The 22,028-nt window shown below is 33.0% G+C and overlaps 1 protein-coding gene, 1 long non-coding RNA gene and 1 pseudogene across 2 annotated transcripts; 2 read left to right on the plus strand and 1 right to left on the minus strand.

The window, feature by feature from the left end:
* Nucleotides 1–1,941: 1,941 nt before the first annotated feature.
* Nucleotides 1,942–5,782, minus strand: LOC145093448 (Transducin/WD40 repeat-like superfamily protein). The gene is made up of 15 exons (XM_079031578.1): nt 5,591–5,782; nt 5,330–5,442; nt 5,064–5,172; nt 4,916–4,980; nt 4,770–4,808; nt 4,588–4,684; nt 4,395–4,482; nt 4,210–4,273; nt 4,027–4,103; nt 3,838–3,919; nt 3,470–3,546; nt 3,011–3,095; nt 2,789–2,925; nt 2,666–2,714; nt 1,942–2,586 (listed from the first exon to the last, which is right to left on the minus strand). Exons 1-15 carry the CDS (start codon nt 5,655–5,657, stop codon nt 2,194–2,196), a joined length of 1,542 nt encoding a protein of 513 aa, XP_078887704.1. The 5' UTR covers nt 5,658–5,782; the 3' UTR covers nt 1,942–2,193.
* A 3,800-nt stretch (nt 5,783–9,582) lies between these two features.
* Nucleotides 9,583–10,393, plus strand: LOC145093449 (uncharacterized). Its single transcript, XR_013702877.1, has 2 exons — nt 9,583–9,958; nt 10,040–10,393. It is a non-coding gene; the product is annotated as an uncharacterized LOC145093449 (long non-coding RNA).
* A 1,893-nt stretch (nt 10,394–12,286) lies between these two features.
* LOC145095929 (cyclin-dependent protein kinase inhibitor SMR6 pseudogene) lies at nt 12,287–12,607 on the plus strand (annotated as a pseudogene).
* The last annotated feature ends 9,421 nt before the right edge of the window (nt 12,608–22,028 follow it).

A 22,028-nucleotide genomic window follows, 5' to 3' on the forward strand; every position in this document is an offset into this window, starting at 1 on the left:
ATGATTTAAGCTCATTGTACCAAGAACGTGATGCTTGGCGAAGTCCATAGATTGCTTTGTTTAGTTTGCAAACATGATCAGGGGAGGATGGGTCAATGAACCCAGGAGGTTGAGACATGTAAACAGACTCGGTGAGATGACCTTGCAAAAATGCATTGTTAACGTCTAGTTGACGTAAACACCAGTTTTGGAAGGTAGCCAAAGAGAGAATGAGACGGAGAGTAGCTGGTTTAACTACAGGACTGAAGGTTTCAGTGGAGTCAAGTCCTGGTCGTTGATGGAAGCCTTTAGCTACGAGTCGAGCTTTTAGGCAGTCAACGGTACCATTGGGTTTGTATTTAGTGCGATAAACTCATTTACATCCAACTAAATTAGGGGCTGAGTCATGAGGGACAAGAGTCCAAGTGTTGTTACGAATGAGAGCGTCATATTCAGATTGCATTGCATGACGCCATGCAGGTTGTTTTAAGGCTTGAGTGATGGTTTGGGGTTCATGAGATGAGGAGGTAGCAAAATGATAAAGAAGAAAGTGATCATTATAATATTTAGAATTGGGTTTGGGATTTTTTTTCGAGTGTTTATCTGTTGTGTATTGGAAGGAGGGGGTTGTTCAGGTGGAGTAGGTGCGGAAGAAATGGAAGTGTGTGGAGAGGATCGTAAACTGTTGGATTTAGTGGAATCGACATAGGTGGAAGAAGAGAGGATTAGAGTAGTGTTAGGTGTGGAAGGGGGGCTGTTTGAAGGAGAAGATGAGGGAGAATTTGGTGGTGATGGAAGATATGAATTTGAAGGTGGCTGATTTGGAAGAGGGACTAGATTAAGGTGAAGCCAAGTATCAGGTTCAAGTGTTGGTGGTGTAGTAGTGTTAGTTTAGAGTAGGGAAATTCTTATTCGACAAAGTAAACATGGCGTGAGGTATATATTTTGTTGGTTATTGGGTCCAGAAGATGGTATGCACTTTGTGATGAAGAGTAGCTAACAAAAATGCAAGGTTTGGATCGAGACTCCAATTTGTGTTTGGTATAGGGACGTAACCATGGATATGCAAGGCAGCCGAAACTTCTGAGTTTATCATAATTTGGCGATTTTTGAAAGAGTTTGAAATATGGGGAAGTATTATGAAGAGTGTTGGTGGGTAGCCGGTTGATTAGGTATGTACATGTGGTAACAGCAAAGGTCCAGAATTTTAATTGCATGTTTGCATGAGATAAGAGTGACAAAGCAGTTTCAACAATATGGCGATGCCTTCTTTCAGCATATCCATTATGTTCAGGAGTGTAAGGAAGAGAAGTAAGATGAGAAATTCCACAGGATGATAAATGAGAAGCTAGTTTGAGGTACTCACCTCCATTATCAGAGAAAAATTGTTTAATTTTGAGTTGAAAGAAGTTTTCAACAAGGTTTTGAAAACGTGTAAAGATTGTGAGAGAATCAGATTTGTTTTTCAAAGGGTACACCCATGTATACTTGGTAAAATGATCTACAAAAATGATATAGTATTTGTATCCATCGATAAATTGAATTGGAGAGGTCCAAACATCTGAGAAAATTAATTCGAATGGATGTGTAGATGTAAGAGATGTAATATGAAAAGGAAGCTTATGACTTTTATTAATGCAACATGAATTACAATTATTTGTCAAGTAATTGCATGAATAGTAGATGCCAAATGTTGTAAGACTCTAAGATGTGGATGTCCAAGTCGATGGTGCCAAGGAATGGACTTATTGGAGAGAATGACCTTTAGTGATGGCAAGTTCACCTGTGGGTATTTGTTCTTGAAGGCATAACAAGATGTGAGTGAATGACCTTTAGTGATTTGACTAATGCATTGATGAACACTATTACTAAAAGAGGTTATTCGTTTATCACAATTTATGTAACCTTAACATTGTGTATTAATTTCCCAATAATCATTATTCTACAAAACTCATAACACCGTAAATCAAAATCAAAGTTGTATTTCTGATTTCCTTCCCCCAATTCACCAAATCTTTACATTCAAAACAGAAACCTTCAAACTAAAACACCAAATCTTCACCTTTTTGACTCGATAATTTCTCAAAACAACATTAATAAGGGGAAATAAAATAAAACAAATAAATATATATATTTCTATGTCAATAATCTGAAACTAATCTTATTTATTTCTTACAATAATCTCCATATCCATCGATGATAAGAAACTGTACCCTACGAATGCGCCATGAAATAATCCAAAATCGTCTTTCGTTTCAAAGAAGGCGGAGGATTCAAAACAGAAGACGGACTTCCAAAACTCGGATCCGGTGATTTCTCGCATGTTTCATCGATATACAAATTCAAATTCAAATTCAAATTCGAATTCGAATTCGAATTCAAATTCAGATTCGACGACTGTTTTTTGATGGATTCGGGAGTTCTAATTTCCGCCATTGATGTTTCTAGTGGTGGATCGAGTAAAGGTTGAGGTGCGTTTACAGATCCTTTTGTTTCTTCTTCGAAAAGTTTTCGGCATTTCATCTTCGGAATTGTGAATTCTCGTTTTCGGATTGATGGAGATCGGGTATTTGAATAGCAGCTGTTGTTGATGTTCCATAGTCGGACCTGAAAAGATATTATTTTTACATTTATGAGAAAAAAAATATTTAATTTATTTCATTGATCAGTAAGTAGTAAAACTTACCACGGAATCATCAGCAGATGTTGCTATTTTACCTATCTCAGATGAGCACCTACAAATGAATAAAAAATTGTTAATTTTTTTTTTGGTAATTATAAATTTATAATTTAAATATTTACTACATACCAATCTACTGCAGTAACTTCTCCATTATGGCCTTTAAGCATAACAGGATCAGCTGTATGATTATTGACCTGCCATACATATGCATTTCCATCACTAGATCCACTCAGGATATGCCCTGCATCTGGACTCAATTTTGACTGCATATTTTCACATTTAAAAACCATTAATTATTCCATTATTTAAATAAAAAGAAAACTAATAATATTGGAAATAGAATTTTACCTTAACAAAAAATGTACTGATGTCACACCCTTTGAAGCTTTTAATAGGCCCCTTCTCTAGTCTAAGTACATTCAAGAGATATATCCTGTTGAAAAGCAAAAATATTTATGGTTAATTTCATAAAAAAAACCTTATATTTTGTGTTTTTTCTAAAAAAAACCCTCAACTTTGTTTTTTTCTGAAAAAAAAAACCCTCAAACTTCTAACTGTTTATAAATAAATCCTTGATTTTTTTAGTTTTTACAGAAAGAAGCCTCACAATTTTCGGAAAAATGACTAGAAGGGTAAGATTGGAAAAAATGAAAAAAATGCAAGATCTTTTTCAAGAATATAATAAAGATGAGGTTTAATCCGGAAAAAAACACAAAAGATTAACCTTAACCCAAATATTTATGCTAAAACTAAAAAAAAGGAATGAAATTATTGGAAAGGGTAAAGGGTAAAATGGTCAAAGTGTACCTGCTGTCCATGCATGAAGCTGAAATATACACTCCATTTAAATCTTGGGAGAGGCTAGATATGCCATATGATCTTACCTGAAAGAAAATTAAATATATATCATGTAATTGTAATTATTTAATTAATCACTTTTTTATTTGTTGTAACAATTGAATAATGTACTTCAATTAATTAACTTTTATAGCATCCTATTTTTAGTTTTTTTCTATAAGGAAATGAAAAATCTAACATTTATTGTTATTATCCAGATACAAATAAACAAAAATACATTGCTATTCTTGTAACCCAAAACTTTTTTTTATAAAAAACAATGAAAAATCTATTCATTTTTATAATAAATTAACGAAGTTTTCAACATGAAGACATACCCATTTCTGTTTTGTTCTATCATGAACACTGGTCTGAGTAAATGGAGTTGTAAGATTCCTTGTATCCCAAAACTTTATAGCACTACAAAAAAGTAACATTTCATTGATTGAAAAATAACCAAAATTTAAATAATCATTCACCAATATGCAACTAAAATTCTAAATAAATTACAGTAGAATCTTGCATACCTATCTGCAGCTCCAGCAGTAGCAATAGTGACCTCATCTTTCAGATATAAAACTGAAGTTATGCTTATAGCAGCAGCCTATAGTAAACAAAAACTTATTTGAGAATTTGAATTTGAGAGTATATGTGAATGTCAATGGGATTAAAATTTAAAATTTAAAAATGTCTTGAAAGTTGAAACTAACCTTTCCATGTCTACCCCTGGTTTTAAGATTTGGACTATGTGCCCCTTTAACAATGTCTATTGGCCTAAAAAGATATGATAGAGTATTCAGTATTGTTAAATAGTCAAATCATTATGTCAACAGTCTAATGCATGTCAAACACAGTACAAAACAGTCAGCCAGTACAAGGCTAATGGAAAACTTACGAAGTGGAGAAGTGGGACCGCCTACGTTTAGAGTTTCTTAAGTCCCATAAAGCAAAGGATCCATCTCTTGAACCAGATACAATGATATCTGGACACAATTTAATCATTTAGGTTAGAAAATTTGGTATATTTTTTGGAGGAAACACAAGTGAGAAGATGATCATAACTCATATCTCATATCTTATAAGCATACCTTCATTAACAGGGTGAGCACTGATTGATTTTACACTTCCAGTGTGTCCAATAAGTCCTCCAATGCATTTTTGTTCTTGAGTATCCCATAGCTTTATCTGTGTAAATGCCACAACAAAATCATCAAGTTTGGTATAATGTGATGTAAATTATAATGTAGAACATTTGGTAATAGTTGCTTACGCTATGATCACCACAAGCTGTTAATAAATTGGTGTCCTCCTGCAAAGATTTAATCCAGAGACACAAATTTACAATTTTGCTACTGTGTTACTAAATTAAAATGATCTGAAAGGAGTGACTACGTGAATGATTATAGTTTTTTGTACCTTTATCCAACATACATCAAAGATAGCATTATCGTGAGCAAGCCACTCAGATACCCTAGCTTTATCTGCCAAAAATTCAACGTTTTTAAACTAAATTGTAGCAGAAGAGGTGAAAATTATGTAATATATTTGGTAAATGGATATTCACCTGCGTTTGCTTCGTGTGTTGCTGAAGAAGGGAGTTTCAAGCGAGTGTTGTATAAGCTAACGTATCCATCTTCACCGGTAACAGCAACAATATGAGCGTTTCTGCTTGTCTGTGAATTTTGTTTCCATAAATTTTGGTTAATTAGATTCGTCGCTAGCAATGAGAAATTTATTTCGGAAAACTAGGGTTGCAAGATCGATTCTATAGAAAATCTAATATACAGCTAGGCAAATCAAAATCATATCATACTGTGAGTGAAATTAAACCTTGCAAAATGATAAAGCCATTGGAGGAGTAGCACTGTCGTCATGTACAAACTCAAAAGCTCCGATTTCACTAAATTGGGAGGAATCGTCAACAAAACGCGGTCGTTTTCGTACTGTAGACAACACAATCGATATAATTAATTACTTCGTAATAGTTACAATAAGTCTAGATCTGTAAACGAATAACTCGGTTGAAAAATGTTAGACGAATTTTGAGAAGAATGCAGTAGGAATGAAAAAAGTTGAAACCAGATTAGCTACCTCTGAAGCCATTGAGCTCTCTGGAGCTGATGTCTTTGAAGATCGGTCGATATGTAGAGCTCTCCATTTGCAAACGCCTGTATTTTTGTTAGAAAATGAAATGAAGAATTGAGAGATTTAGAAGTATTTAGTTGAAATTTTAGGTTTTCGCGGGTGGTGGGATGAGGAAGTCCGACAGCGGGAAAAGTTTTGAAATTCTTTTGGGTTCCCGGCGTTGAGCCTGGCGGTATTTTTTTCATTTTCAAAATAGAATAAGATCGACAAAATTACATAAACAGTCCCTTTGGTTTCTAGATTGTTGGTTTTTATCTCTAACTTTTTAAATATTCTACATATTTTTTTAATTTTTTTTATTTATATAAATATTGAAGCAATAGGGCATAACATACCCCTACCATATACATATACGTATACCCACCTCCATGTTGTACATTTAATTTTTTCATAATCACCATGATCCATACTACAACTAGGGGTGGCAAATCGGACCATTGTGTCGTGTTTTTGTCTGACACGATATGACACGACAAAATTTTATGTAACACGAATACGACATGACACAATGTCGTGTTTTTTTAACTAACACAAAAACAAACCGATTAAAAAACGACAAACACGACACGACACGACAAAGATAACATAATAAAAAATTAGTTTATTTAATTAATATTTAATCATAAATAACACGACAAATAAATGCTAATTGTGTCAATTTCGTGTCAAATTTTAAACACGAAACGACACGACATCGTGTTTTTTACACTTAACACGAACACGAATTCGAATTTCAGTTTCGTCCCAATTTCGTTTCGTTTCGTGTATTTTTGTCGTGTCGTGTCAACAATTGTCACCCCTAACTACAACGTATATGATTTCACAATGTTTGTTGTTTCGCACGCTAATGATGCTATTATGTAAAGTCATTCATATGCTTCCATGAACTCTAATTGTAATAACTATGAAATAATAGCCTTAAATCCCCTTAAACTGTTGTCTCCACTAGCTTATTGTGCTTTGATATTTTACATTATAAAATAAATCACTATATGAGAAATAACACTAGTTGATCCAATTTCATCATCATAATCGTATGAAAATAAATTTTGGATTCAACAAACAACAAAAGATTCATACCATAGTCATGCACACACCTCTCATAAAACAATTAATCATGCTTCTAACAAAAGTCATCGGACAAGAGATTAGCCCCAATCAATGGTGAAGGCGGAGTTCTACAAAAGTTCTTGTTTTTGTTTTATTTCTTTGGCAAAAGGTGTCACATTCCACTGCACCATGGAATAGGTGTACAACAAAAGATTGAACTTATTTTACATAAGTATTTATTTAGTCATTTATCCATGTTTTAATTTAATTAAAACATAAAGAATATTAATGTTTTTTTAAACCAAATAATAGTGTAAGAATATTGATTACATAATTACATAACGATATACTCCTATTTTTTCTTTAACAATTTTATGTGAATAAAAATAAAATAAAAAGGTGCAAATTGTTGAATTTTAAAATATATTCCAAGTTTCTAACTCATTTAAAAAATTTATAAAAAAGTTTAAATTGACATTAACTTGTAAAAATCATCATTTAATAATTAAATTACATAAAATATGTTATAAATAAAACATTTGATAATATATGACCGTTTTGCATCATAGAAAATTGGTAATTATGATTTTACATATATTTTTACAAACAAAAAACACTGCAATCGTGTGTTATAGATCACGAGTAAAGTTGCATTTTTAAGTGGATGTGGATAAATTATCAAAAGTAAAACTTACATATTTTGTCAACGGTTCAAAGCATATATAAATGTGTTTTTTTAGTGATGTGTGTGTATCTATGGATCCTGTGTTCAATCTGAATTTTTTAGTGTCTAAAATCAAGCAAAATATGTTTCAAGAAAAAAAAATCAAGTAAACAAAAGGATATACACAATGGACAATAAAATCACTACGACTTATAAGGAACTATATAAATTTATGTCTATTTGTTTAAAAACAATAATCGATCGTCCATTAGTGCTCATAAAAGGACCAAGATTGAGAATCTATACAACCATACATTTTGAATAAGCAAGGGACAATAAAGCTCATGGTTTATACGAATCGCAAACATTAATAAATGTAGATCAAACACATATCGACAATCAACTTCTCTTTTGGTATATGAAATCATGAACAAAAACGGATACCATACCTGTCGCTATCAGGTTCGAAAAGGCAAGAAAGTGCGGCGGATACTACAAGAACAGAGGTCGTAAAATGTGAAATGGTTGACCTCTAGGGATTTTTTGGTTTTATATCATTAACGTTGGAGGGTAAATTGGTAAATTTGAAAATATTAAGAAAACAGATGAGTATCTGGAAATGTATATTGATAGTCCGCTTGACCATATGCATTTCAAGATATTCATTTATTTTCTTAATACTTTCAAATTTACCAATGTAGCCATCAACATTAATGCTATAAAAATAAATTATTAGTCGTCAACCATTTCAAAACCTTGTGTTATTTGTAATATCCGCCTCATTCTCTTACCTTCTTGATCACAAAAATTTTGGTAATCCTTTTTGTTCATGATTTCATTTACCATATGTTGACCGTATTTAGGGGGTGTTTGAGATTGTTTTTCAAGGTGAAAAGTTCTTTTTCAAAAGAACTTTTTTGTTTTTAACTTTTAAGGGAGTTAAAGTCAAAAGTTAGTTTTAAAAAGTGTTTTTCAAATATTTTTTGACTTTTAAAGGTAATTTACCTTGTAATAAGCAAAAATCACAAAAAATCATGATTTCTTGACTTTCGAAAAACCCTTAATTCCTTCATGCCAAAAAGTTATTTTGCAAATACAAAACTTCTTTTAGAATTTTTGACTTTTTGGAAAAGTCAAAAGTCAAAAAATCATTTTTTAAGCAATCCCAAACACCCCTTTACTTTTTGGGAAATCAAATATCTTTTTACCTTTTTATTTATATTTATCTTTCTACTCATTAGATCAATACAAGTGTCACAAAAAAAATTAATAAAGGTAATTATGATATCCACATGTCATAATCTTACAGTAAGAAAAAGTCGAAGAATATTTTTTTTATTTGTACTTTATAGTTGTCATGCTTAATGTTCATTATGTTTATGGCATTTGCTCCATGTTTGTATTTAACCTCCAAAGTGGAAAACCATAGCTTACTTGTACCCTAACAAATCGATGTAGATGTATTAAAGTAATAATATATCAAACAAGACAATTGATGTTAGGTTCGATGATCAACTTGGGATGTATGCTCATCAACTTGGGATGTATGCTCATAAGCTCATTGCTCATTGCGTTGGACATTTCTGTTTGGGTGTGTGTTGGGCATAATCGGTTGACATTGACGTGATATAAACCTAATAGATCACACAATAAGGATAAATAGACAATAATAGAATGAAACAATGATATCAAACTATAAGACTCGTGGGTTTAAAAAATTAGCAATGGGGCATGACTAGATTGCACGCGAACTTCACTAAAATGTGTCGTGCTCTGGTGCGGACTGTGCATAAGCTCGTGCCTAGTAAACTCTGATTTCGGGAGCTATAAGATCAACTTCGACCCTAACTATAAAATTTAAATATTTTTGCAAAAATCTTATACTAAATATATTTTATCTACTACATATTAAAAACTCATGATAGAATATATCTTAATATTATATAATAATAAAGTCACATTTACTTATTCACTATGATAGTTTGCTATAACTTATTATTTATAATGAATAGATTATTAATAATTATAACTAACCATTTAGTTATTTTACAAACTAATTTATGTTTTAATAAATTTAAAATATAAATTGACGATATTTTATGGGAGCTGATATTGCCACTGTATTTTTTTTATATTTCCACGAAATAAATAGAGATTCACAATTATGCCCCTATTCAATTAAAAGAGAGCGATTTTATTTTTGTTTAAAAAAGGCAAACGAACCCCAAAAGCAGAATACACCGGTGAATAAGAATTTGATCTAACATCTCTAAATTGATTTTTTAAAGAAAAAAGGGACGACACTGTTCTTCCGTGTATAAGTAATCGGCATTGTTCTCTAAATTGATTTTTTTTAAGAAACACACAGAAATATCTGCTCCGTCAAAACCAGTGTTGGGAATTTTTGGTTCATTGGAACAGCGTTTGCAAATTGCTAATAGTGTTTTTTCTTTTTCATTTAATCGATTTTTACTAAAGAAACTTTCCGGGTGTTTCACGAGAGTTTAATTTCTGTTTTTGAAAAGGATCATGGTAATGGGGAAAGTTTTCAAGGATTCGCTTAAAGCTCTTGAAGTTGATATTTAACATGCCGATATTCTGTAAGTATCTCTTACCAATTTTCTCGTCTATTCTGGTAATTGCGACTTCTAGTTTTAACTTTTTTTTTCCTGAATTTGAAGCTATTTTTTCATCTATGAAGTGGGCGTGGCTAGATTTTTGCTGAATTTGAGAGATGTTAGATTAAAACGTCTTGTTTCAGATCAGGTTACTTCGTCATGTCCTTCTCATGTGTTTCCGGACTATATTTGATGTAAATCGAATCTTGTTGATGCTAGTTGTGTTTCCGGTGGCTGCGTCTATTTTACATAGCACGTCGATTTATGTAACTCTCTCACTCTCTGCTATGTTTCTGTACATGAATGGAATAAAAAAAAACAGATCAAGCTGTTGGGTTTGTATCACACGAAAATAAGAGAAGAAAATTAGTTTTTTTAGGCAATTTTATATAATATTAATACCCATCGGTTTTTTGATGTTGTTCACTGCTTCAAGTTGCACTCACAACTCAAAATAAGAAGCTCCACCACCATCACCCACCGTGTTCACCATCAATTTCTGGCTACTATTTGTACCGATGGTGGTGGCGGAGGAGAATCGGCTGAGGCAACACCAAATGAAAAAGAATTGTATGTTTGTTGAGTGTGGTTTGGAGTTTTCAGGTGTTTGTGTTTTTTGAAAAAAAGATTAATATTTCTCTCTTAAGTTAACAGGGGCATAATTGTCAATCTTAATAAATTTTCAGTGGAGGCATCAAAAAGTACCGTGCCAATATCATCGCCCTACTTTTATTAGTAAAGAAACATTACTTAATTGTTTTTGAAAGAGAACATTACTTAATTGTTTTAACTATTTGCTATTGAATTTGTTTTGGTGGACAAAAAATAAAATTCTAACCGTCTATAATAGGTTTAGTCGGTTTCCGACTTTAACATCTCCTATGACTCTTTAGCAAAATGAGTTTTTTGCCAAATTATTAGCATATTATGAACACACACACACACCAGAAAACCGCAAAAACCCACCAAATATTCTTCTACTGAAACCCATAAAAACTCAAAGCTTTTCTTCATCCCCAATAACTAAAAAACCTAGAAAAATATCATAATATCTGGAAGCTAGATTCTTGTATGAGTTTTCATTTTGAAGAACACAAAGTTTTTCTTCGTCTTCAAAAACATGAAGTTCGGTTTTTTCTCGTTACTCTAATACTAAATTCATAAATTTTTTGATAAAATATAGTTCAATACATATCGAATTAAGGCAAACGGGTAACAATTTGCGTCGCTAGCCTTTTGTTAATGGCAAAACTAATTCTTTTGAAAACAACATTTGTAGATCTAGGAGATATAATATTACAATGCATAATCCGTTGGACTCTAGTGAGGAGCTCCACCGCCTCTGATACGAAAAAATCAAATGCAAAAAATACAAACACATGTTGATTTTCTATACAAATGTCTTTTTTACCGAAGAACATGATATAAAGGTGTTTGCTTGGTTGGTACTCACCGAAAAATTTATGTTTGCTAGAGACTCATCGAAAAAGTCGGTGGAAAACAGTTAAATGAGCCATTAAAAAAACAATTTAAATGGTAAATGGTGTACAATAGCCGTTACTAATGTTATTTTTTTAAAACAAAATTTGGATGGTAAATAATCTTAAGTTAATATAAAACAAATAACAAAACGTCAACATCATTATCCCTTATATATATATTTCCACTACAAACAAAACACCAACGTAACACTTCTTTAAAGAATCGTACCTCTTGTCTCTAGACTTTAGACGTATAACGAAATCTATGGGCCAAATTCTACACGTTTTTTGTTTACTGGGCCAGCCCAAAAAATCTATTCCGGAAGGACGATCATCTCATCTGAATCCCACTGACCACCGGGCCCACTTAGACGACATTGCTGACCAAACAATAAAAGCCTCCGTCGGCGAGCGACTTCACCAGTCACCACCGTCCTTTAAACACCAATCGCAGCCGTGCATAGGAAACCCCAAAGCCAAAACACTCAGATTGCGCGGGAAAGAGAGCCGTTGATAAATCTTGGCGCCAAGTTATTAAACCATTTTGTTGCTTACCCTGCCCGACATTTTACGGGCAGGAAGCATCCTATGCAAATCGTTTTAGGGTCTCATTAATATATAAAAACTCACTTTCTTTCTCTTTTTATTTCTCTCTTTATCTTTTACCGCCTCCATTCAAAGCTTCCGAAAAACCTCTCCTTCCTCTCTACTACTCAATCCGGGCATATATTCTTGTTATATTCCTAGCTTCTTCTTCAATCTTGGTTTCACAAAAGGTCGATTCTTGTTCTTGGTTTGGTTGAAAAGCAATCTTTTTCGGGTTTTTGATATGGGTTTTTCGAAAAAGCATCAAGTAGATGGGGAATCTTTGGAAGGGAAGAAATGGGTGATTGCAGGAATCACCATGAGAGCTCCATTGAAGTCTTTATCTATAAAAAAGGCGAAAGAAGAAGATGATGATGATGATAACACAATCTCCGGCAACACAACTCCGACGTCCAAGGACTCGAGGATACCGGAGGCATTACCTTGCCCGCCGCCGCCGAGGAAACGCCGGCCGGTGTCGACTTGTCACAACAATGGAAACATGGAGTTTTTTACTTCACCGGAGTTGGATTCCTTGTTCAAACTCCTCTCGAAAGCCAGTTGAATTTATCTAAAATTTAGGGTTTTTACATGTCCCTTTTTTTTCTCACTAGTTTTCTAGTTATGTAGGTTAGATTTAGATTAGAGTTTGTTTTAGAAGCATGTACAAATATAGTAGTATATGATTCTTGATTAGGTTAGCTTTTGAGTTAAATGAGATAGTCTTGTTTTTTATGGGTTGTTTCAAGTTTGATGTGTCTTTCTTTTTTCTTGGTTTTTCGAACCATAGTAGTTACTTCTAAACCCAAAACGGCAAATGGGTTATAGCCATAAGGGTACAAAGAGCCTTTTGTGGCCATGTTTGGTGCTTTATGCTTGTATGTGTGGCAATTTGCAATAGGGTTTCTCACCCAATGATATTGGTCTTTGTTAATCTTGAAACTAAAAAGTTTGTTATTTAATATATAAAGATTGTGTTATTTCGCTTGTTTGATCAACTTTTACAACATTGGTATTGCATATTCGTACGTATTAGATTGAATCTTGAATGTTATTGGTTAAAAAGAATACGAGTGGAAATTAAAAGGTTTATTGAGTAGGTATTCATGATTTGCATCAAGGGTTTACATAGGGTGTGTGTGACATGATGCCACTCCAATTTGGTGAAAATGGGGTTTATGAAAATAAAGAGAAAGTCAGTCAACACACGTGTTTTGTGGCATAGGAGTCAACACCAAATACACAAACGAAAATGGTCAAAATCGGCTATCATTCAAAGAAAATAAACTCTTGCATCATCATAATTATAAGTAGTTAAAATTATATTCAAACCGAACATAAATATAACTTTTATAAATATTTAAGTTCTATGGCTTTTTCAATGTGTACAAATATGATTAGTTTTATCACAGAGAATAATTATCTACATAAAATGGAAATAGTGAGTAGGAAGGTTGTCAGAAAAAAAATAAATTTTGCAGTAAAAGTAGGAAGACAGTATCAAAGATTAAGAGAATCCAATGTGGGCTTGTGTTTTGTGTTATGGCAGCCTTTCCTCTATCCATTCAATCATTACCATGCTCACCTTTTGTATTTTCTTACTCTCTTACGTGTGTTTATAATCAAAGGGGTTTTAAGCAAATTAAAATTTTATAGGGATCAATGCTAATATTCCAAAAGGTTGAAGCTTTTGTGATATTTATGGATTAGGTAAACCTAACACTCTTTTAGTTTTAACTATACGGTTACTACTTACTAGTATATATTTAGGGTAATTATTATTTAAATATATTGTTAGAAAATTGGTTTTTTAAACTTTTAATAACATACTAGAGAGCACTCATCTTGGGTGGGCTTACTACTTAAATGCTTTCAAGAGTGCACTTGGCTATCCAATGTTTATCATGGTCATAATAACCGTTACACCAGATGTGCGCTCTAATCGTATTTATAAATATACATATTTGTTTACCAAGATTTTTTGAACATGTTCAATACATTTGATAGTGCTAGGACTTGGTTAATTTGTTATTTTGAAAGATAAACTATCAAAAGGAATATCAAAACGTGTTTCTTTGAAACGTATAACTTATACTTCAGATAAAACAAACATTGTCAATAATATTATATATCCCGAATTCATGGGCACAATTCTTCCATTATGCAATACGATATATAAAAGGTTAATTGCATAAAAATTACTAAGTTTCACATTAACTTTTGCTTTAAACTTAATTTGTTTATAACAATTTTACAAAATGTGTGTCAAAAGTTTTTCAACTTTCTAGTTCGAGCTAGTTGCATTGTCTTATTCAGCAGCCATCTTCTCCTAATGTGCAAGTTTTGATTATATCGTTGACCATGTTAGCGACTTAAAAAGAGAGGTAAAGGAGGGTTTCGAAGGTAATAAGACACAAGATCCCTCGATTACGAAAGACATGTTTACTATTAAGCCAAATGCTACCTTTGTAATGAATTCATTATTAGTTGTATATGATGGCGATTTTTAATTTAAAATAAAAGGTTAAAATATCAAAAAATTACAGACTTTAACCCACAATCAAAGTATAAATTTATAACTAAACTAAATACGAATCTTTTGCTATAATAGTCTCATTTTTTATTAAAAACACACACACACACACACACACACATATATATATATATATATATATATATATATATATATATATATATAATGTCATGTATAAATACAAATTTATAAGTATTATTAAACATATATACTTATCAAAATATATTATCATGTATGAATAACATACACACATACATATGTTGTTAATTTGATAATATAAAGTCAGTGGTTCTTGAAAAATTCACTCAAATTAAATCACTAATACGTGATCTAAGACCATGCATTTCTTCATACAACATGAATTATATATATATATATATATATATATATATATATATATATATATATATATATATATATATATATATATATAGGGTTGGGTTTATTTGAGACCACCTATATTTTGTGAGATATGAGGACCAAATCTTAGCCCTTGATCAAAATTGACATGTGGTTCAGATTTAATTAAAAAAAAAATTGGCGGTGGCGGTTTGTATAAATAACACGAACTTTGTAATTAACTAGAATACATGGAGGGGTAGAAACGTAACTCAGCACATTCACAAACGCATTCATATGCTTTTCATTTTTCAAAACCATTTCAACGATCAAAAACTCTTCCATCACAAATTTGTTTCAGATTAACCCTAAATCGAAATTTAAAAGTCGAGTTCTTTATTCTGATTCTAGCTCGAGTTCATCCTCTGATTCATACTCGAAAACAAATCCTAATTGATTCACGTAGCAAAAAACAAACAGAAAACCCTCGATCAATCTCGATTATCAACAAATTCTTATTCCTTCTAATTCGTAATTTCAACCTTCTTATTTAATATCGACTATCAGCCATTCCTTCACAAAACAGATATTAATTCAAGCTATTCAAATCTTGGATTGTGTAATTGAACCACTGAATAATTCGGGTTATACATATTATGAGTCGAATAACCCTACCATATCAAATCAAAACCACAAATCATATCCTCGTTGTTAACCATTCTTCTAATTGAAGCAAAGTTTCTCAGAGAGTTAATTTTTGTTTCTTGTTTAAAAAAACCAAAGATCAAATCTAGAAGATCGCTAAGGAGTCAAAATCATATATCCATGTTCTTTCTTTCCTTAATCTATCATCCCTTAAATGCACATAAACCCTATCCTTCTAAATAGAAGGAATCAACGACCATTTAAAATCATAAACCTTAATTATATTATTCAGATTGTTTCATTCTAGTTTTAAGAATCGAATTTAGAACTCATACCCATTAAAGGATTTGATTTTATCTTTCAACAATGTCTTGTTCGAGAGAATCAGATTCCAGTTCCCCTTCTCAGTATAAAAGATGAGTTACCAATAGATAAAATGATTAAAATAGCATGTACTGAAGTATAGCCTAAAGAGCCAAAGAGAAGTAACCAATTCAAAAAGAAAGGACATAAAGCTATTTTCCAAGAAAAACTCGATCTTTAGCTTTCGGAACAACATTCTACTAGTTATGATTTTGTATAGTACAATATATAATCATTCTCTTTTGTTTTTTATATGAGCTTCTAGTATACTTTTATAGTAATTCTGAGTTTTGTATGTTAGAGTTAGTATTCTATCCATTCTAATTTTGATCATGAATTGCTAAAAATCGAAATTGTTGATGAGTTTTTCATTGATTCTTACTGATACTTATTTTATAATAGCAAAATTAATGAATAATTGTTGAAAATCGATCATTTACATTAATCCTTTGATAATATAGAATTGATGATAAATTGCTAAAAATAAATGTTGAAATCTAGAAATTCCTTATCAATGTATGTAATAGAGAAAATGATCATGAATTGTTAAACATTGATGTTTAGAAAAGGACACATAGGGGTAATTATGACAATTTACATTCTATTTGTATTCTAACGTCATTCAACATCTCTACAAGTCTTTCTTCATCCAAAATCACCTCTTCACATACGATCTCAAATTCAATTGCGATCCAGATTTATGGATTCGAAACCCTAGAAAAATAATTACAATTGGATCTACCTCGAATTAAGCTTAGTTACATCGTTTTCTACCCTTTTTATTCTAATTGATCATCAAGAATGGATCCTTCAATACAATGTGATTTTGATTCTACATTAAAACCCCCTAAAACCTTAATCTGTAATTTTGAATCTCGCACTTCTAATTTCAATTTTGAATCTCCAATATCATTAGCTCGTTAGTTTGTTTTAATAAACAATAAAAACTTCTTAGCACATACAAATTTCCGCCAATCCTTCAATTGGTACTTCTTCTCATGATTCTCAGTCGAGGAAGGATTCTTCTCATCAGGTAATAAAAGATTCTACTGACTCATCTTTGGTTGTTAACAATTTCGATGTTAATAAGTCTACAATCTTGCTATTTTATTATGCATAAATGAAGTTATTCACAAAATATGTAGAGATATTCCTATCATTTGAAATATAATTTGATTCAAGATCTTATTTTGTTTAATTTATCTTATTATCTACTAAAAATCTAGTAAATAAATGTTTGATAACTTGATATTCTACTTATTCTAATTTGATAAGTCATAGCTTACTTCCTAACTTGATTTTAGATGTTATTTTGTATGAGTAATTGGATTATTTAGTAAAAAATTAGTGAAATATTGTTTGATAACTTGATATTCTGAGTATTTTGGTTTGATAAGTCATATGTTACTTCTTAATCTGATTAAGATGTTACTTTGTTTGATTAGTTAGACGATCTTGTAAAAATATTAGTAAAATAGTATTTGATAACTTAATATTCTAGGTACTTTGATTTGTTAAGTTAGGTGTTGCTTTATAAATTTGATTTCAGATGTTATTTTATTGATTAACCAAATGTTACTGCTTACTTTGATAAGTCAAAACTATAATATGTTTTGAAAATTTGTTATTCTATCATGAAATAATCAAATTCATCTCTTTATGTTTTAATTCAATAATATCTTATTCAGATTTGGATTCTAGATAATGTAGATTCTAAATCATCTCTTGTAACAGACTTCAAGAAGTTATTATTCTATTTATTCAAATTTATGAATTATTTTTCTGAAATTTATATTGTAGTTATGATTAGTGTTTGATCTAGATTCACTATAGTTAGGGCTAGAAACGAACTTCTTTAATGTAGTTTTGGTTAAATATTTTTGAAATTGTTTACTGTAGCTAGGATTAGTGTTTAATACACATCGAAAGCTAAAGAAATTGTTGGTTTAGGTTGGTGGTGTATATTAACATAAAGGTCTGTTAGGTGATTAGGTTATCTGATCTTTTATATTTTATATAATATTAAATCTCTTGTTTGAATTATACAAGATATTACTAATCGAAATTAAAGGAATATAAACTTTATTTGGAGTCAGTACCATGTGGACAGTTATGTTTTTTTGTTATTTTATCTCATAGATTCTACTTTGTGTATTGTTAATGATGTCTTGATCATATTAGATTTGTGTAAAATAAAATGTGAAAATAAAATAAAATTCTCTAATTGTAAATTATTTATTAAACAATTTTATGTTGTTAATTATTGTCAGAATGTTAGAATATTCTAGTATAATGATTTGTTTGTTTATATCCTAGTTTTATTGTTTTAATAAAAGTATGGTTTATGTTTTGATACAGTTGAAATGAAGAAACTACTAAATCAAGGGAAAAAGGAGTTTTTGATCCTAAAAGAAGGAATGTTGAACAATTTCTATCATCAGAAATAGATAAAGGCAAAAAATGTTAGTATAAGGTCTTCGTTTTCGTCCCTGAAAGGTTCCTGTAAAGAAAGATTAGATACAAACGATGTGGTTGAGGCTCGAGTTGGACTCGATTCCCTTAAATAGATTCGTCGTCTGTTCCCAGGGTACAACAACCTAAACAGTATCGTGTACTGCCGGATATCACCACTTTTCTTATAAGCTAAACATAAATGTTTTTAGGAATATACATAAAACTTATGCAAATTTCATACTTTATTTCCCTTTTGTACTATGTTGAGCGTAAGGGACGTTTTCACTAAAATTGCATAGTTTTTGCCGGACACGCTATTCGCTACATTATACATGCAAACTATAATCGGTATAGTTTCGGATTTCTCTAAAAACTTATCAAGCATAGAAACTTCTCTACCAAACATATGCATTGGAACAGAAACCGTTTACAGTTTATATCACTGTTTTATCATGATTTTCATAACCGTAACTTATCACTATACGCGGTATACATTCGGATTCTCACTACGGTAGAACGCTACTGCATCACTTGTAAACTAGATTGTACGATACTGTGAGGCGCTACTTCACTACTGTACCCTTAGGTGTACAGGGATAAATCCTACCACTGTATAACCAGAGTCTCCTGGAGGGAGAGCGTGAGATTTGTGAATAGATCTATTCGGGACTGACAATCCCACATCTGGACTGCTAGCTACAATTAGGTGGGCACGCCTGAGATGTACAAATGTCATTTAACATCAACGCCTGAAGAACGTTGGAAAGGTCACTAGTCATATCAAGCATGGTTATACGACTCACATTATGTATAAATCACCGATAGTTTACCAACCTGGTTTTCTTCAGTAGTTTTATTTATACCAAATAGAACTAAACACACTATGCATACTGACCGAGCCAGGTTTTTTTTTTTCAAAATCGAATCATTTATGCTACGGTTTTACATTTAAATACGTATACTTCATGATTAGCTTTAGCTAGCCACATGAAGTAGTATTTTGCATATCTCTACGATTTTTAGAAACGAACATTCATGGTTGTATACGGAATCGATCTCACTATGTTTTTCACTAAAGAAAATATCGGATTTTCTTGAAACTACATAATCATTTCGGCTCGTTCATCAATAAGTTTTCATTACAAAATTACTGCTTATGAACTCACCAGCTTTATGCTGATATTTTTCAAACTGCTTGTATTCTCAGGAAATCAGTAGACAGGTACTTGCTGGATTTTCGAGGAACCAAAGCATTTAGAGTTTCTAAGTTTTTACAATGCAAAACTATTAGATGTAATTCAAACTAAGTTTCAAAACAGATGTAAACGTTTTTACCTAAGTATTCAATGTAATGGTTGTGTTGCTATGATTGTTGTTACTCATTGGTTGTGATGCTATACATGACGTCCTCCGCCCCTGAACGTTTCCCCCATCGGTTTCGGGGTGTGACAGATTGGTATCAGAGCCCATGTTTATAGCGAACTAGTATACCGAACCTTACGTGGTATACAACTATAAACACTAAGGGGCCTAAGTGCTCTACGCTAAAAGTATACTTTCAAAATATAAGTATTTTTATAAGAAGTATACGAGCATGCATACATAACAGGATTCGTGTCACTAGTAGAACTGAACAAAAGTATTTTGGATGCTAGAACGCTACGATTAAACCTGGACAGTTATGTAATCATGTCTAGGGTGAATATAGCCTGATCAACTATATTCAGCCGAGACATGACCAACATGTGTTTGGGAGTGACTGTGGTGCTACAGCAGGCCTAAAACTTACCAAAATCATCTCACATAAAATACTATAGGAGTATTTTCGCTAGAGCCAAACTCAGTATGCAAATTCACTCTAAGTATTGCTACCTCTCCTTCCTTAACCGATAACTCACTTGTGTTAGTAACCTTTCTATGATTATCGCTCGGTAGAATACTTTCATTATCAGGATGAGATATATTTTGTTCTTTTATATATATCTCGAGGACTTACCATCCTCCTCTTCCTGATTGTTTCTAGAACAAGATGCCTCCCCGACCAAGACCCATCAGAAGGAACAACGACGCTCCGCCACCACCACCACCTCCTTAGTTCGACCCTGTCATGTTCCAGGCATCAGTTACCGCCGCTGTGACTGCAGCAATGGCATAAGTAAACGCTGGAGGAGCTGGAGGTGGAACCGACCCACAGAGACAAGATGGAAGTCAGGGACACCAGAAAGAGTGTTCCTACAAGGACTTCATGACTGTGAAACCCAAGTCCTTATGGAAATGGAGGTGTCATCGCCCTGACTCGATGGTTCGAGAAGATTGAATCCATCTTCGAAATTTGCGTCTGTTTTGAAGCCAACAAGGAGAAGTTTGTCGCCTGCACCTTCACTGACAGAGCCTTGACCTAGTGGAATGGTCGAGTCAAAACCCTAACCCTGCCAGTGGCTAATGCCATGGGTTGGGAAAGGCTTAAGGAGCTCATGCTAGCGGAGTACTGCCTGAGGGGCGAAGTGCAAAAGTTGGAGCACGAACTCTGGAACTTGAAGATGAAGGGTTCCGACATCGCTACTTACACTGCTAGATTCTGTGATCTGGCGCTTCTCTGTCCGGGAATGGTCACCCTGGAAAGCAAGAAAATCGAGAGGTACATCTGGGGACTGACGCAACCCACCAAAGGAAATGTCTTGGATGCTAGGCCAACTACGTTTGAAAACGCCAAGGATCTGGCACATACTCTGATTGATCATGGAATCGATCTGGATGAAGTGACAACTGTCCCTGGACCCCAAAAGGATAGCGGTGGGAAGAAGAAGAAGTCTGGCAATAAGCGAAAGGGTTAGTCTTCGCAGGAGCCCTCCAAGAAACAACAAATAGTAGCAGTTCATGCTGCTACTGCTCCTGCTGCTGCGCCCACTGCTGTTCCAACCACCCAATCCCCTACAGGTGGTTATGCTGGAAAACTGCCTTTATGCACCAAGTGTAACTTCCATCATCACGGGCCCTGCCGTGAGTTGATCTGCAACAACTGTGGGAAGAAGGGACACACAGTTCGATACTGCAAGACACCGGCTCAACCAACTAACCAGGCTCCGGGAGCGGGCTCTGGTCAAACTTGTTATAGATGTGGAGAGGCTGGGCACTACAGGAGAAACTGCCCCAAGGCAACAACTGGTGGCAATACAGGGAGAGTTTTGGCTATGAGCCAGAATGAAGTAGTTTCTGATCCTACCGTTGTTACGGGTACGTTCCTCCTTGACAACTCTTATGCATGCATACTCTTCGATTCTGGTGCGGAGAAGAGTTTTGTTAGTCATTCATTTAAACACCTAATAAAATTTACATCCCAACCTCTAACCGAAACATTTACTGTCGAGATGGCTAACGGAAAGAAGGAGAGCACTAACGACATATTCATAGGTTGCACTCTTACTCTAGACAATTATTCTTTTCCTATCGATCTTATGCCCGTGTCCATCAAGAGCTTCGACGTCATTATCGGCATGGACTGGTTAAGCTCCAATCATGCTGATATTCTTTGCTTCGAGAAGGTTGTCCGTCTCAATCTTCCTTCTGGCGAAACCCTTATGATTTATGGTGATAAGCTCAGTTCGAACCTCCGTATCATTTCGTGCATCAAAGCTCAGAAGTATCTGCGGAA

The sequence above is a fragment of the Lactuca serriola genome, chromosome 3, assembly GCF_051521515.1.
Source record: "Lactuca serriola cultivar US96UC23 chromosome 3, Lser_US96UC23_V15, whole genome shotgun sequence".
Classification (NCBI taxonomy): Eukaryota; Viridiplantae; Streptophyta; class Magnoliopsida; order Asterales; family Asteraceae; genus Lactuca; species Lactuca serriola.

Excerpts from the sequence above, each read along its gene's own strand:
- LOC145093448 (XM_079031578.1), bottom strand. The coding sequence starts at position 5,657 with ATGGAGAGCTCTACATATCGACCGATCTTCAAAGACATCAGCTCCAGA. Across the intron at positions 4,274-4,394 it reads CGGTCCCACTTCTCCACTTC|GCCAATAGACATTGTTAAAG; the intron begins GTAAGTTTTCCA and ends ATATCTTTTTAG. Across the intron at positions 3,096-3,469 it reads GCTTCATGCATGGACAGCAG|GATATATCTCTTGAATGTAC; the intron begins GTACACTTTGAC and ends GCTTTTCAACAG.